The sequence below is a fragment of the Takifugu rubripes genome, chromosome 11 (genome assembly GCF_901000725.2).
Source record: "Takifugu rubripes chromosome 11, fTakRub1.2, whole genome shotgun sequence".
NCBI classification, from domain to species: domain Eukaryota; kingdom Metazoa; phylum Chordata; class Actinopteri; order Tetraodontiformes; family Tetraodontidae; genus Takifugu; species Takifugu rubripes.
The window spans coordinates 11,028,356-11,044,316 of record NC_042295.1 but is presented as its reverse complement, the minus strand read 5'-3'; the positions used below and the strand labels follow the sequence as shown (position 1 = coordinate 11,044,316).

At 43.7% G+C, this 15,961-nt stretch overlaps 2 protein-coding genes across 5 annotated transcripts in view; one reads left to right on the top strand and one right to left on the bottom strand.

Moving 5' to 3' along the window:
• Positions 1-8,160, bottom strand: part of rtn4rl1b (reticulon 4 receptor-like 1b) — an 83,335-nt gene extending 75,175 nt beyond the window's left edge. Inside the window, exon 1 of the mRNA XM_011608519.2 lies at positions 7,317-8,160. Within this exon, the coding sequence (XP_011606821.1) occupies positions 7,317-7,329 (13 nt within the window). The 5' untranslated portion in view covers positions 7,330-8,160. The remainder of the gene's footprint in view (positions 1-7,316) is intronic.
• Positions 8,161-8,247: 87 nt separating this feature from the next.
• dph1 (diphthamide biosynthesis 1) overlaps positions 8,248-15,961 on the top strand; it is a 34,305-nt gene continuing 26,591 nt past the window's right edge. The window contains exons 1-5 of one of the 4 annotated variants that reach the window (XM_029843520.1): positions 8,272-8,360; positions 8,449-8,558; positions 8,953-9,019; positions 10,302-10,451; positions 13,935-13,998. In XM_029843520.1, coding sequence (XP_029699380.1) covers positions 8,968-9,019; positions 10,302-10,451; positions 13,935-13,998 — 266 coding nt within the window. In that variant the 5' untranslated portion in view covers positions 8,272-8,360; positions 8,449-8,558; positions 8,953-8,967. Of the gene's footprint in view, positions 8,361-8,404; positions 8,559-8,584; positions 9,020-10,301; positions 10,452-13,934; positions 13,999-15,961 lie in introns of those variants that run through there. The other 3 variants (XM_011608521.2, XM_003968520.3, XM_029843519.1) reach the window with 3 other exon arrangements.

Genomic DNA, 15,961 nt, shown 5'->3' with positions numbered 1-15,961 from the left:
CAACGAAGAAGTGGAAAAACAAAACAAACACCTAATTATTCTGACTCGTGTGAGTCTTTCTGACTAACAATCCCAATTTGCATTTTTTATTCATTTGGAGATCGCACACGTGGTGGTTGCCGCCAGAAGGGCTCGTAGGGGTGGAAGTATCGTTGGGAGACTTGATAATATTGTTGATGTTTCCAAAGAAAAAGAGCCACTGACTGCACTTAAGTCTATTCTAGGAGGAAATTGCAAATTTAACATGGCTGCTCCCGTCTGCTTCTTACAGAGCCTTCATGGTGACTGCAGATGGTCTGTGCTCTGGAGCAGGAAGTGTTTACTGGAGGCTTGAACATGCTGAGCTGCGGGATCAGAGAACCGGCGCTGAGAGGTCACAGCTTTTTATGTCCCGACATGCTCTTTAGGGAATGCCATTTTACCTAAACACAGAGGCAAACACCCCCACGTGAACACACAGGCACGCACTCGCCGCTCCTGAGGCATGTCTTATTAATCACAACCAAACAAAATGGAGAGAATTGAAATAAACACAGCAGAACCCTTGACTGCAGGGGAAAGGCACAGACCTGGCTGTGAATCAGCACCAGTCCAGATGATGCTGCACAAGCAGGGAGGCTGGAAACAATGTCAGAGGCTGCTTTAATCATCAGATTTCTGAGCCCAGTATTAAGACGGTGAAATGGACCCTTTGAAGAAGCTTGTTTTTTTGTTTTCCATGCTCAAAAGTGCCTTCATGAGCTTCCCACGTGCACACACAACCATGTGCGCGTGCACATCTGTATCCATGTCCCCCGAGCCGCTTCCACAGAGGGGAGCATTTGGGCTCAGCAGGTAACATCATCAGAGCGGTTTAAGAGACAAGGTACACCATGCAGAGATGAGAAATCCACTAAATTGCACGTGTGTGCGCATGTGTGTGAAGTGTTGACAGACAGGACTGTGGGCACGTCTTCCTCACGCTGGCACATCATGTAACTTGTGTTGCAGAGAGATTCTGGGACAAGAATGAGGTTTCCATCATAAAAAGGTGTTAATTTCAAAGGTTTTTCCACAGATGTGCTCTTTTGAAGGTGAGGAGGACGCTCTGCGACACTTTCCAGCTCCTCCTCGGTAAAGATTATTATCAGAATTTGATTTAATTAAAGAAAGAAAACTTGGTAGTTGAATGCTCCCGGGTTACAGACAATGAATCAGCAGATATCTTTGTGGAAGTGTGGAGTGAAAATCCTTTTAAATTGTGTGCTTTGAGATTAACAAAGAGTGGTTCAGTGTCGGGGAACTGGGCCCTTGGTCTCTGCAGGGCAACAATAAAGTCTAAAGTTGAGCAGCTGAACTACTTGAATAACACCGTCCCTTCCCTCCGTACCTCTTTGTTTGTATCCGTGACTCCTTTGTCTTTGAGAGATGAGCGAAATACTCATCACAACAGCGTAAATGAATAGGGATGAAAGTGAGGATCTTATTGTGGCCTCAACACATGAGCAGATTTCTGGGAGAAAAGGTGTGCAAATGAGCGCCACACATCACGTGACACCTTCTCTGGGCTGTTGTTTTGCTCCTTTAAATAATTGACAAGCCTCTGTCTGAGAAGACGGGGACAAATCTACAGGCCGGAGGTGTTTTCAGCACCAAACGCTATCAATTCTGCAACACTACATTGTTACTGCCACGGCAGTTCATAAATCCATAACCTCCACTCAAAAACTGCCACTATTAACAACAGAAAAAGCTTTTTGTTTTTGTTTTTTTGAATTGCTTTTTTTGCTGTTCAACAAGCTGGCAGAGAGTGACTGGGTAATATTTACCCTCTGGTTTATATTTCATTTCTGAACAACACTCTAAAGGCTTACAAGATCATTTACTTTTTTTGTTATTTGTCTCCTTTATTGATCCAATGTAATGTGAAAAACGGGATTTATTCTGAATCATCCGCTAACCGAAGGGAGGCTAACTGCCAGATTTTAAGATAGCTAATTAACAGTAAATAACTATGAAGACACAGTTAAAACACAGTCCACCACAAATAACATTAGATGCATTAGCATGATTGTGGACATTGTAGGCTGTTCACAGCCATCTGTGGGATGGAAAGAAAGAATCTTGTTTTATATGTGTTGGAGCTGTCAAGGGTGCCCACATGGCTTAGACAGTGATCTTATACTGGACTGCTAAGGGAACAGAGCCATGTGGCAGCGTTCAGTGTCAGACTGTTCTCCCCACACTCCTGGGAATTTCGAAGGCTGTGACTGAAGACCTTGACTGGGAGCAGAAGCTACAAGATGCAGCAAACATGGCAGAGACTATCTATTAGCCTGACAGCTTTTTTTCCCCCCTCCCTGCCTCTCTTCAGTTTTGTTGAGTGCGGCAGGATGCAACTCTCTCCTCAAGGTACCTTGCAACTGCAGCAGATGGGTGGAATCCACGGTTTCCGCCCACCCGATGCAGGAAAAAAAAGAGACAGTTTTTCCATATTGCTCACTGTTGAAACGCTATCTGAAAAGTTTGCCAGCATTCCCAAAGCTAGAGTGCTCGTGTAATACTGTGTTGCGATCGTCGAGAACAGGGTGAGTGACAGACTTTCAGCACGGAAGCAATTTTATTTTAAAATCAGGGAGGGACATGAATGAGTGACATATAAATCACAGTATTCTATAATTCATGAGCAATAGCTTTAAAAACAGCCAGTAAACACGTGTGTGTCTGATAAGTACTGCAGTTTTCAGCACAAGATATTGCTGGATTCACTTATGATGAGTCCTGTTGGGCGAGTCTGAGCCCTATGTCCAAGGCCACAGTCACCTCATCACGATAAGGTTCTGGGTTTGAGTCCTGCTCGGACCACTTAAATGGGCTTGGGTTAAATGGGTTCGTCTGAGTCTGTGTGGATTTTCTCCAGGTTAATTAGAGCAACTAATAATCATTTTCTATAGCAAATCAAATGTTTTTTCATTAGGGAAGACATTAAAAATGTCAGTGTGCTATATAAATAGTGCAGTCGGCGCATTTGTTAGAATTACGCCATTAATATGCAAATGACAATTCTCTGTCGCATAATGATTTTAGATCTTTTTTTCCCCTCTATAGACGTATCTCTGGCATCCAGGGGGTTAAGAAATATCTGCAGTGGGACTCGTTTCAGGGGAAAAGGGGGCAGAACTCTCAATGGCAGGAAGGGCAGATGCCCAGGTGCTGTTGTAGCTGAATCGCTGTCCTCAGCACACAAAAGGCAATGTCGCCCGGGGATGATGGCTTTGGGAGGAGGGGGGAGCTGACAGAGAAACACAGGAGCACCTGGGATTGCTGTCATCATTCCTCCAGACCTCCAGACACCATACCTGCCTTCCAAGAGCCGAGCCATTCTCTTCGACTTTGACCTTTAAACTCCAATTAGCCACTTAATCGCAAATTAATTATTAATGTTAAGAAAGCCATCGGGGCTGGGTTGTTTTTTTTTTAAATTTTCGTCACCGTTGTGCTCATTATCATCCACTAATGGCCGCCCTTGCCTCTCATTTCCACAACAAAAGGTAGAAGATATGACATTTGTGGGAGAGTCGGGTGATTTCCCTTCGCACGCTCTTTAAATTGTTACCTCCGCTTTCGGGCCCCGACGCCTTTGGAATGTAATCACGACAATTTCTCTTCAGGCTTCATTAAGAAGAGTGTCCTCAGTGGCAGGAGACCAGCCCGTCCACTTCTGAGCGCAGTAGTTCGGAGGGTAAGACCATGCCAGAGGATTTCACACAGAATTGGCCACTAAACTGGCCGCGTTTGCATTTGAATAACCTCCGCTGGCGAAAGATTATGTTTCCAGAAGTGGGTTGCTGTAACAAACGTGACTCAGCTGTGCAATTATTGGGGGAGATATCTCGTCTTTTGACTCAAAGAAAAGTTTGATTCATTACAGCGGCCTGTATTTAGTTTTGACTGTTTATTATTTCCAGGCTTAGTGAGAAACCTCAGACGGACTGACTCCTCAAACAGCGGCTGAGCAGGAGCTGAAATGCTATCCTCTGCTCAGATTTGCTTTGTATATTTCAGGTGGCTTAAAAAGATTAAGGGATCAGTTTGAGATTTTTCTCCCCCCCTTCCCTCGTCGCGTTATCCTCTTCGAACTTTGTCAAACCCTCCGCCGTCAGTCCACACCTCTCACCCGCACGGATACGCCAGCTGGAAAGTCGAGAGGGAGCGATAGCGGAAGGCCGGTGCCGTGAGAGGATTAAGAAGATGAAGGAAGGAAGTGAGGAATTTTTGAGCCTTCGACTCAATCGCTTCCTGGGAATTGACAATAGCAGAAAGTTGGAAATTGATTATGGCGAAAGATGAGCGCTCATTGTCTGAAATCATCTCCGCAGCATCTGCTGGTCCCTTCCGTTTGTTAATATGATCAGCACTCTGCTTCGTAATCATCACGATGGCACTGAGAGATCCTGAGCTCTGGGTAAAAACGTCTTCCCGAGTGGGGCCTTTCAAACATCTGTGGTTGTGAGATACTGCGGGGAGCTGAAGTGAAGCTCTATTGGCTCAAGAGCTTCTTGTAAACCACAAACACACGTCCGTGAGATGCGCCCAGCACAAGAGGGCCGCCCAGAATTTAATGCTACAAATGACAACAACATGAGCAATTTAACACAATCAAGCTAATTGGGATTATACACAAGTTAGTACCTGACACTGCTCCACAGGAAAGAAGAGTTCATAAGAGAAACAATTTGATCCAGCAGTGACGTTTTGATACATGGAGGCACACACACACACACACACACACACACACACACACACACACACACACACACACACACACACATTTCCGGTTTGTTGGTAAGTTGCGTGAAGACAAGTCGATGAGCATTCATGTACGTCTGTACGAGGCATTGAAGCGGAGCGAAACACACTAATTTGTTTCGGGGGACCCCCGAGGAACGATTTTTCCGATGGCTTCAACCAAAAAGGAAATTCCCTGTATATTGCCCATCACTGTGGCCACCACCTTGTAGGGACAGTGAGTCCGGTAGAGTATCAATTCCACTCCGTGCTGCAGAAAAGCAGCAAATATCTGCGTGCATGTAACATTTTAGGGAGATTCGATGTGTTTATTTAAATTACGAGGTGGATTTGAGTAAGCGAGGCGATGAAAAGTGGAACCGCTGAGCACTCTACAGCACCCACCAACAGCGGGTCACGTGGAAAGCAAAATTAAAGCAGGAAAAAAAGAGGAAAAAACGGTCCAACCGCCAAGTAACCCCAATGGAGAGCGAAAGTAGCTAAAGCTGCAGTTGTATCGTTCGCTAGCCCCCAGTAACGTGTGACCCCGGCATTGTCTCTGCACTCTTCATCTGCTGGAAATTCAGCCTTTCCATCTCAGGGCTGCTCTGACGGATCATCCCATGTGCCCACTCCATGGCCGACTGGTTTACACAGAAAAGGGAAAGATAGCCAAGGCGAAGACAGATGTACTGATACCGAAGCGGCGACAGTGATGGAGGGTGGATACATAAAGGCGCGCTCACCACGGCTGCTATTTAGGCTACAGCAAAGCACGTTTTAGGTGCAGAGGCGGCGACGCAATCTGACTGTTCAAACAAAGATTTGAGGCTGGTGTTTTCTCACCCATGCTGCAAACATCCAGACTTATTTAGCGATAGCGTGGACACAACAGTGCCCGGTCGCGGCGTTTGTGTACACGCTCGTGTCCTACGAATAAAGATATCAGCCGCCGGCAGACCGGACGTGAACCCAAAGGCCATCACGACATCTACACCTGTCTACACCTCATTATCATGGTAATTACAGCCGCCACCTTGTCTCGCTCTGAGATTAAACTTCGACTCGCTTCCAGCGCCCCTCGGCGACGCCGTTTGCACCTCCGCGCATTTGTGAATGGCAGATCTGCCACAGCATGTGTCGTGCCGATGAATCAGTGCGTTATTTTAGGTGCAAACACAAATTTGGAATTCACGGGAGAACTTCTGCGCCGTGGCTGCCAACACCGATGCATCTCTGCCTCGCCGCCGCACTCCGGGAGATGTCGGCATACTAAGCACCTTCGGCTCACCGGTGAAATCTATACTTTGAAGTTGTTTGTCTCGAATTAAATGATTTTCTGCCGGGCGCTATGCGACGAGGGCCATAGTTGCACATGTGAAAAACTTTGGACTCGTCAGGAAGCATTGATAAAAGCCAAGTGTCAACGGCGTGTTACAAATTAGCGATGGGGGAAACCATTCTCCAGGCCGCTAAATCCATATTGACGCTTCTGGATCACCTCAAGGAGGACAGGCCTAAGACAACGTAGACATTTTGCTCTGGGGAAAAAACTGGTAAGGATGTGGGATTAAATAGCCCCCGTCGCTGCAGGGGTCTATCTACACTGTTTAAACAACAATAATCGATCGGATGGCAGCAAGAAAAAAAGCATGTTGACTTTCTCTGCTCCTGAGACGCACAGTAGAGACGCTCACTCGTGCACGCTAAACAGTTGCCTTTTCACAAGGGAGGCTACCTTTAGGCGAAATAAACTGAGCAGCGAGGGTCTCGCAGACCCCACGGAGCACGCATATGTGTTTGTTCTCACGATGTGAGGCAGGCAGCCTCTGTAAAATGGTGTCCGGGAGGCTCCGGGGTGTCACCGTAGGGGGCCTCGGCAAAAATGAAGAGCATTTTAATTTCACTATTATTTGACTCCAGTGATAACAGCACAGTGGGGGCATGTATCACCCTGTTATCTATTCTCATTAGAGGCTTTTACCCTCTGCTGTCACTGAAGCCAAGAGAGGCATCACGGGACCCCCACAAGATAAGAGCGTACTGAGGGTGAGATGATTTAAAAAGTTGAAACAGCGCTCTCTTTTCATCCCATATGAAGTGCCAAAGGTCTTAGAATTGTGCAGCGGGGGGTAGAGTAACCCTGTGAACCGCGGTTCGGTCCATCACATTCAGATACTGTCACGCAGCCAATAATAATGCTCCAGCAGAGATAGCCTGGTGACCCGGGTACAATTCATAAACTGCAGTGCGGCATCAGCTGGATTAATCTCGCAGTCTTCCCGCTGTATTCCGATGAATATTTAAGTACCGCAAACCCTCCGCGTCTGCTGGGCAAATTAAAGATGCGCTCCAAATGACGCATCGTGGAATGTGTGCACATCTGCAGGTCGATACGAACCGTGATTAGGAATTTGAACATTTCTTTGATGATCGTTCAGAGACGCAAGCTTCGGCAGCAGGAAATCAGCATTACGCGTGTTATCGCACTTCAGTGATCAGGGTTTTCGTGTTTGTTTAATAATAAATAATAAATAAGTCTTACTCACCCCATTTGAACATTTTGTAGATCTAAGTGTATTTCGTCCTCCTTCCTCTGAGAATCATGTATTCTTATATTCCAGACTTCCAACTTGAGCGCTTCAGTTTTGAAGTTGATCCGGAGCTGCTGTTAGTTGTTTTTTTCTGTTTTCGGTCCGTCGTGTGTCAGTTGTCACTTCTTGGGTTTTTGCATCCGATCCACTCGAGTCGCGTTCAACACAGACACCGAACAAGAACCTCCGCTCAGTTTTGCACAAAGTGCCGCGCACCTCGCAGCCACGCCGAGCGGGGAAGCGATGCTGCAATCTTGTCGAAGCAAACGCGCAAAAATCATCTCCTTAGTCCGAAATGGTGATAACTCCCGCACGCAAGTCCGACCTGAGCCCGGCTGGTCAGACGCTTCTGCGCGTTAATGACCGTATGGGCTGCACATCGGTCCTGGTAGGCAAGGCGATGTTGCGCACAATCACCCCAAAAAGAGAGTGAAAAAGATATAAACCGCAGATGTTTAGGCTACATTCAGGTGACTATTCATTTCTTTTTTTCCTTTTTGGGTTTCGGAGCCTTTCAAAATCGCATCGTATTCGTTAATATCTCTAATTAACATAAGTTATTTGGATTCACGTTCCTCCTCTGATGTAGGATTAGAAACGCGGACTCCTCAAATCCTCCTTAATAATGTTGACTTTGAAGCTTTCGGTTCCCTTTAAATCCCCCCTTTTTCCTGCACTCCGCTCCTTTCGCAATTGTTACATTTCTGTGATCTTGTCTGAGGAGATCTCTCTGCTTTCCACCTATAGATCAGAGCTGCGTTCGTGCACTTGGTGATGGAGAAAGTACGCTGCAGGCAACTCAAGGGCGTAGATTTGCTTTGGAAAAGTGGTGGGGACGTTTGTTTGAGGAGACCTGAATGAAGGCGCGCCGCGTCGCGGTGCTCGACACGCCTACTACATGAGACACATGTCGCAAAGCAATTTACATCAGTCTTATCAGCTGGAGCTGTCAAAATAAATCACCCAATCGAGGCATCATGTTCTGTCACAGTTAGTGAGGTAGGGTATTTTCATCATAATGATTAACGCCATTTAAGAAAACAAGAAGCATTAAAATCTGTGACGTGGATTGATCTGACAAAATTAGAGAGCTTTGGCTCACATCCTGCTTCCTTCACGTCTGGAGACTACACATTTCTGCTCCATTTTGTTTTGATTAAGGAGGCTGTAACCACCGCAATCAACAGTATTAAATCGGTAAAAATCAGTATATTTTCTTTAAGAATTCTTATTGACCTAAATACAAAATCTTTACCTCGTCTAGAGTGAGACTTCCCGGATTCTCACACTTTTAATGACACTTATTTTTCTTACTTTTTTTATTGCGCAACGTGTTCCTTCGTATTCTACGTACCAATATATTGATATTTTGCTTTGTCATACTCCGTATTAACACTGCGGCAGTCATAGATCGCAGCTCGAGCTGTCATGTTTTTAAGAGGTATTTTGGCTCTTTTGGTTTGCGATTTTTAACTGATTTCCATTTTAATCCCGTCCATGCTTATGCATATCGATTAGATCGGTGCTCGGCTTCTCTTCCCTGAAGTCTGCAGTTGATTAGTTTTCACTTCTCTTCCCCACATGTTTGGAGTTGAAGTGCCGAAACATGGCGGCGCCCTCGACTGATGTCCAAATTGTTCCTGCCAAGAAGCCTACAGGTAAACGTTCAACCCCATAGTTTAATAATCTCTTGCAGCCATATGATTTTGTCGCTTTATGGAGCGGCATTATTTAGCCATTAACGACAACGTTAGCTGAAATTCAGGTTTAGCTGAGCTAGCCCAGTCACACCACCATTGTTTTGGCGTTGACAAGCTGTCAAACTCCATTTAAGAAATTGTTAAGGACTTAACTATTAGTGATTGCAGTCAGACACCTTGGGAAGTATGAGAGTAACCTGGGATTTTTCACTGAATTCAGCGACGCACTCGCTAAAGTTAGGTCTTTATTTAGGGAGAACATTTTTTATGTCATCACTAAAACAGCACAAGCAACAGATAAATCACTGCTGATCACGCTGTTTTCTTTATGGATTATAATTTATTTATATAAGTTTTAAATGTTATGATCTAGCTGTGTGTATTTATTCAACTCAGATTCTAACTTAGATCTTTTGTTAAAAATAGGAAAACTATACATTTGTAAGTATAGCAAATATTGAAACTCTTGGCCTTGTTCTGATCGGCGTCCTATTTTTGTTTGTTGACCACCTGAGAAAATGTATTTTTTTTTAAAGATGTTTCAGGGTCTGGGAAAATAATAGTTTAACTAACAGTTCTATGTTCTTAATTGATGAATTATTTAACGATGGAAACAATAATTGAAGGTTGCTATATGTGTCATAGCGTCACCTTGATGAAAGTGAAAAGATGGATGCATGCGCACATCTTTAAAAAACAGTTTTTCTCTGAAACAAATTGTGATTAAAATAGTTTTGTCTTTATGGCACAATATGAGATTTTCCCAGCCAAACGATAACCTGAGCCAAATCTCCATAAAAGCTGTCAGCATTTTCTAGAAAATGTAAAAAGTTAGACATTTCTTTAGGGACAGACTTGTCATGTCCATTTTGGTGAGGACTTCTTTAAGCTAAAGTTTAAGGGCTGCTTTATAGGTTTTACACTTTCACACTTTGTTGGAATCTTTAGAAAACTTACATTTGGCCCATCCCTGTGGAGGTGGGAGAGATATTTGGACAGTTTGAAAGATCAAACTGACATGCCTGAACTTTATAGTCCGTCTCCACATTCTGTAGAACATACCTGAAGCTCATTATAAAGCAGGAGTTCAGCATCATTCAGCACCAAGTGATGTACAGACAGATTCTACTGAACGCCTTCACCTCTGAACATGCCGTTACAGTTGTTCCTTTGACGTGACCTTCCTGCTTCCTGCGTTCATTTGCGAAAAGCTCAATCAATCATTTCACTTCCTGTCCAGTTCGCGGACCGCGCCGGGTAGCCAATCAAATCCCGGATGAAATCCTGCAGGACCCGGAGTTACAGGAGGCGATCAAAGCTCTGCCTGCAAATTACAACTTTGAGATCCACAAGACGGTTTGGCGGGTGAGACAAGCCAACTCTAAGCGAGGTGAGTGAGGTCTCATTCCAATATCACTGAATATCAAGCATCCTGATCACTGTGTGACTGATTTCAAGTTTGAGACACGTGTTTATTATGTTTTATACAAAATCCACACTAGTTTTATGCAATTTAACTACAAAACTTGTCGACTCAGTAATGGGTTGGGGTAAGGAGTTGAGGACCTGAGGACATTGAGGTGTGGTTGAGGTGTATTTGCTGCTTTAAGGGTAGAATGATGACTACTGTTATATTTACAGTATTTCACTACATTCCCTGTCCCAGCTGATATGCTCAGTGTTGTCCTTCACCCCGACCCCCCCATCCCTGTCCCCACCACCACCACCAACCGATGTAATGAGATTTGTGCCCTTGGCTGTAATCAAATGTCAGCCACCAGCCCGAAAGGAAAAAAAATAAGTCCTTCGCTAATTTAAATGTCAAAGTGTGTAGTTGTTCAGTCATTCTTGTCCTGGGTGGACCTATGCAGATGGCATGACGATTGAATGTGTCTGTGTGGAATGGGAGCCTTGCTGTCTTTCTGTTGACTTCTTTCTTTTAAAATATCAGAGCTTTTCCGTCTCTCACTGTCACTTCAGCAACACAACTCACCTGCTGCTGCACTGTTTCGCACCTCTCCTTTCTGTCCATCTGCTCTGTCATTTCATTTGCCTGAAGTTATAAATAGTGGACGGTTTTCTTTATGTGTGTGTGTGTGTGTTTGCCCTTTTCTTTGAGTCTGCACTGATTGCAGCTCTTTCGACGTGCTGCTCAGCTCTGACCTTCAGAGGAGCAGCCTGCTGTAGCCCGTCTCCCGTCTTGATTACCGTCACAAGTTCTCCTTAGAAAATACAATGGAGCTAATTAAATTTGATGATAAGAACTAACTTAATCCTTGTATTTTCGCAGAGGTTCTTCCTTTGAAAGCTTTTGATGATTGGTAAATACTTTATTTTTAATCAAATGGATGATGATGATGATGGGGGGTGGGGAAATGAGGGGGAAAAATTGTCATTCTCCTCTACTTTTAACTGCATATTGTCCATAGTTTGGTGAAAAAAATCTTTTTGAGTAAAAGAAAAGCTTTATTGTAAAACCAGGTCATGTTTTTTGCTCAGAAAGCTGATTGTTAGGTTTCATGGATATAGTTTCCTGTTTGTTTTCCTTCCTGGGTTATTAAGATTTTGTCTGGACAGTTTCTGCAGACTTTCACACCACTGCTAATCCTATTTCTTGTAGAATTAGATAAGATAGAGATGGTAATAAAGCTAATGAGACCATTACAGTCTATGATTATTTTATGGTTGTATTGACCAAAATTAAATGTGCTGTTTTTACGTAAATTCAGACAATTAAAAGGCTACAAAAATTAGCTTTCTCTTTAGATGTTCCTCTGACCTTCTGCACTTCTAAAGCTTTTAGTTTCTGTACTTTTTCATTTCCACAACCACATACACGAAGAGGCAGTTGGTTAAAATAGCGATACGGGACATTTACGCGATGGTTGAGCTGTAAATTTCCAGAAACCTCAATCTTAAATCTAATTGTACATATCCAGCCACAGAGAACTGTCTCCATTAATGTATTGAAGCTAACTAAAACTAAACTGGAGTACCGGTACTTTCTTTCTGATGAGCTGAAAACTAGTTTTCTAGCACTTCAGAATAACGAACCATCCATTTTTTATATCTCTTGCAGCTCTTCCTTCTCTTTGATTTGCTCAAGTGTTCCCACCTAGAATCTGCTGGTTGTTTGTTTAAACTGATGACTGACAGTTCAGACTGTGAGATCTCTCCCACAAAGGAACAACCCTTCATTTCTTAAACTTTTGCAACCTTCATCAGTGAAGTATTCTGTTTTTAATGCGACTTGGAGATGTCGAGCTAGAATGGATTCCACCGGGACTCCTTTAGCTTGTTTCAATGGTTCGTTGAAGAGATTAAGACAATTTTGGAGCCCACAACCCAAGTGCTGGCTGGAGGACCTTGTTCTGATTACAATTGATTTAGACGCGCTATTCAGTGAAAATATTGCATCCCTTCCCTCCGCGTGCGTCAGCAACAGATGGAGAAGTTTCTCACTTCCGTCAGCCGCAGCAGCAGTGTGCTCCGACACCTTATTCTGTTAATAAACTTGCCCTTTTCTGGGTAATGACCTGTCTCTCACTGTCTGCACGAGTGTTCGGTGATCCCCTAACCTTTCATCAGTAGGAAACGCTTGTGCTCCCCACATCTATCACTCCATCTCATGACCATCCTCGCTAGCCTTTTGTCCGACTCCTATCTCATTGCTTGGTGCTTTCTGGCGCTGCTGTCTCAGAATGGTTTCAGACTCAGCCATGTGTAAATATGTCTGCTGCATGGACTGTCCACGAATTCCGAGGGTTCACAACAGCATCGATTTTTATTTTTTCGACTTAAGGTGTGATTCAATTTGACTGAGAGAAAACGTCACCATCGATCGAAGCCCATGCCCACGTTTGTCTCTGTCCACAAAAGATTGATTTGATTTTTGTCCGTTTCATTTCTGTGTCGTTAATAGCATTGATCAAGGGCAAAAACATTCAATTTTTCCTGCAACAGAGAAACTACAAGCTTTGTCTTCTGGTTTTCTGCTTTTGTTTATCCAAATTGCATCTCCTTGAGCACCCTAAAAGCTGCTTTGCACCCTTTCACAATTCACACATCCATGCAAGGAGTCATTCGCTTATAGAAGTGTTATTTTTCTCGCTTCTTGGGATGTTTTCTTTTCCCGGGCTAGGTTTTGTGTTGCCAGTTTAGCTTACAACATATATTCACCATTAATTACCTGCAGGATAAGATCACAAGTGTTTTTTGTGTCAATATGATGCTCATACACAATGTTAATACTGAATATGTGTACCCTAATCTAAAGTGTGTGGAGATCATAATGTCCAATGCATAGACAGTAATTATGGACTTATCCCTGGTGAAAGCTTGGATAATGGTGTAATAAGTGTTACCAGCTTGGTAACTGCTTGGAAAGAAGAAATCTTAATGCAGTGCTGCCACCGTATCCTCTCAAGGAGGGCCAGTGCTTGATTTTGATTTGAAAGCAGTAGCATCACTTTTTCCATGTTGAATTTTCATCTTTGAACTCTGGGGCTCTCTCTCCCTCTCTCTGTTCTTCAATTACAGAGAGAAAGTCCTCTCACAGCTGGTGACAGGCATGTGGACAGACAGAATAAAGAGAGTTTAATGTCTCTGTACAAGCCACGAGCTGTAGAGCCAGACCTCTGGTGATTGGTTTGGACTATATTTCCAACAGTCTGTCACTTGCTAAAATGAGCCAACAGTACTGCAGTGGCAGATGGGAAATTGCCAAGAAATGTAACTTTCAGCTGTCGGCAGAGCACTGCGGAGCAGTGGCGGGGCCTACAGTATGTGTGGTCAGTCATATTGTCCAGGATTTATTAAATAACATATTTCAGTCACTTCCATGTAACTTCCGCTGCTGTCTTTCTCCCTTCAGTGGCTCTGCAGCTTCCAGAAGGCCTACAGATGTTCGCCTGTGTCATCGCTGACATCATTGAAAGGTACAGTGAGTGAAAGAGCAACTTTTCTTCACAAAGCACTTCAGAGTGTGGGAGTGTGCAGCAGGTACAGACGGAGAACCAGTGCTTCTCCTAATTCTCTGCCTTTGGCTCAAACCGAGAATCCGCAGCAGCGAGAGACGATTACGGTGTTTTGAGAGGGAGCGGTTATCTCATTTTCTTTGCTCTTTGCATGAGGGAAGAGATATCACTCCTGTTAATTACGTCTCATTTGATTCCGCATGTGCTCTATTAAACACAGGTGCTCGATCCCTTTTTGTTCTGCAGAGAGACTCGTTGCAGCGTTCGTCTTCTCCAAAGCTAATGGCTTGTCTCTGTAATACACTGTGGTTTGAACCGCGTGCTAGAAGAAAAAAAAAAGATTCTGGATGTGGAGTTTTTGGAAGCGAAGCTTCAGCTGAAGTTCAAGTATTTTGGCTTTTGTATTATTTTCACCTTCAGTTGACCGTTTTTCACACCGTGGGAGGATTTTGTTTTCCTTCATGAAATGCTCTTAAATTCTTGGGAAATGATTTTTAATAATTCCTCATCTGATGAAGAATAGTCAAATAATAGCCTCTCAAGATAGGAGGAAAAAATCGGCCTGTCTTGCTCCCTCTTTCTTCTCCTTGTTACCAGTATTTTCACCAGCAGTGTGAAGCCTCCATAATCTCTTGATCTCTCTGTCAGTCTCTTTACAGTCATTCCTTTTTTTTTTTAAATCACAACAAGATGATGGAGGGGAGTCTTGATGAGGTCTGGTCTTATCTTGGTCCTGCTATCAGTTTTGGCCATTTGCTGCAAAGCTCTTTAAACCGCACGCCATCACACTTCCCATTTCTGTCTTCGACTTGTCCATCACAGAGTCGACCTAATCAGCCGCATCTCGGCTAACGACAGCAATTAGTGAACGCTAATTGGTTGCCTCACCACCATCTTTGCCCTCTAATGCTCATTTTGCTTTATTTTTTTTATTTTTTCCAAATTCTTCATTACCCACGTGTTGTCCCCCATTGCTTGCAGCAGAGAGGATGTTTCCCTTCATTAGGTCCTGCTAGATTGCTTTGCTGGAGCTATTTCACCGCTGACAGAAATGTTGGGAACCGATAATCTGCAGACTTTGTCTCATAGCCACAGCAGAGCGCAACGAGGTGAGACGAAGAGCCGATGGACAGAAAGGTCATGTGTTTTACAGAAACAGAATTTAGGTTATCTTCTCTTTTGGATTAAGATTATTTCTAGTGTACTAAGTGTATTCGTCTACAATGTCTCAATACAGGTCAGTGAATAAACAAAAGCAGCTAATTTGTGTTGGGATTAGGCAACCTCTTGTTAAATTCTTTGGTTGCTTTTTTTTTTTTTACCCTGCTAATGGTCAGCATCCCATAAATGTGCTGTAAATGTAGCTTTAACTTTATATTAAAACAAATGTTGCCACAGCTAAATGACATTTACGAGCTCTGTAAAAAGGATTATTTATTCTACCCTTACACCCATCCATTATTTAAATGTTGCTTATTTTTAATCGGGGTCAGTATTTAATTCATTTTCAGACCAATTTATCAAAAAGAAACCCAAGAAAATTCAGGGGAACAAAAGCACCGATTCAACATAAGTAGGACATTCTATAACGACACACCCAGTCTGAGTTCATACAGTTGCCATGGCAAAGTTCTCTCACCAGATGGGACTAATCATTGGAGAGAAACCAGGATTTTTTTTTTCTCCAAGCTTTTTAATCTACCAAAAACCGGGAAAACTCAAGTATTTCATGCACGATTTGTGAATTTGAGAGCAATTTGTTACTGCACCAAGCAAGTTAGTTGCTGAGGAGATTAAAATGTCACTGGTACATCCATCCTAATGTGGATGGAGCATGAGAACGCTGGGCTGAGACTGGAGAGGGTGATTGACAGTAACCTTTGGGTGTTTGGCTCAGCGGACGGTTGACCTCGTGTCACAGGAG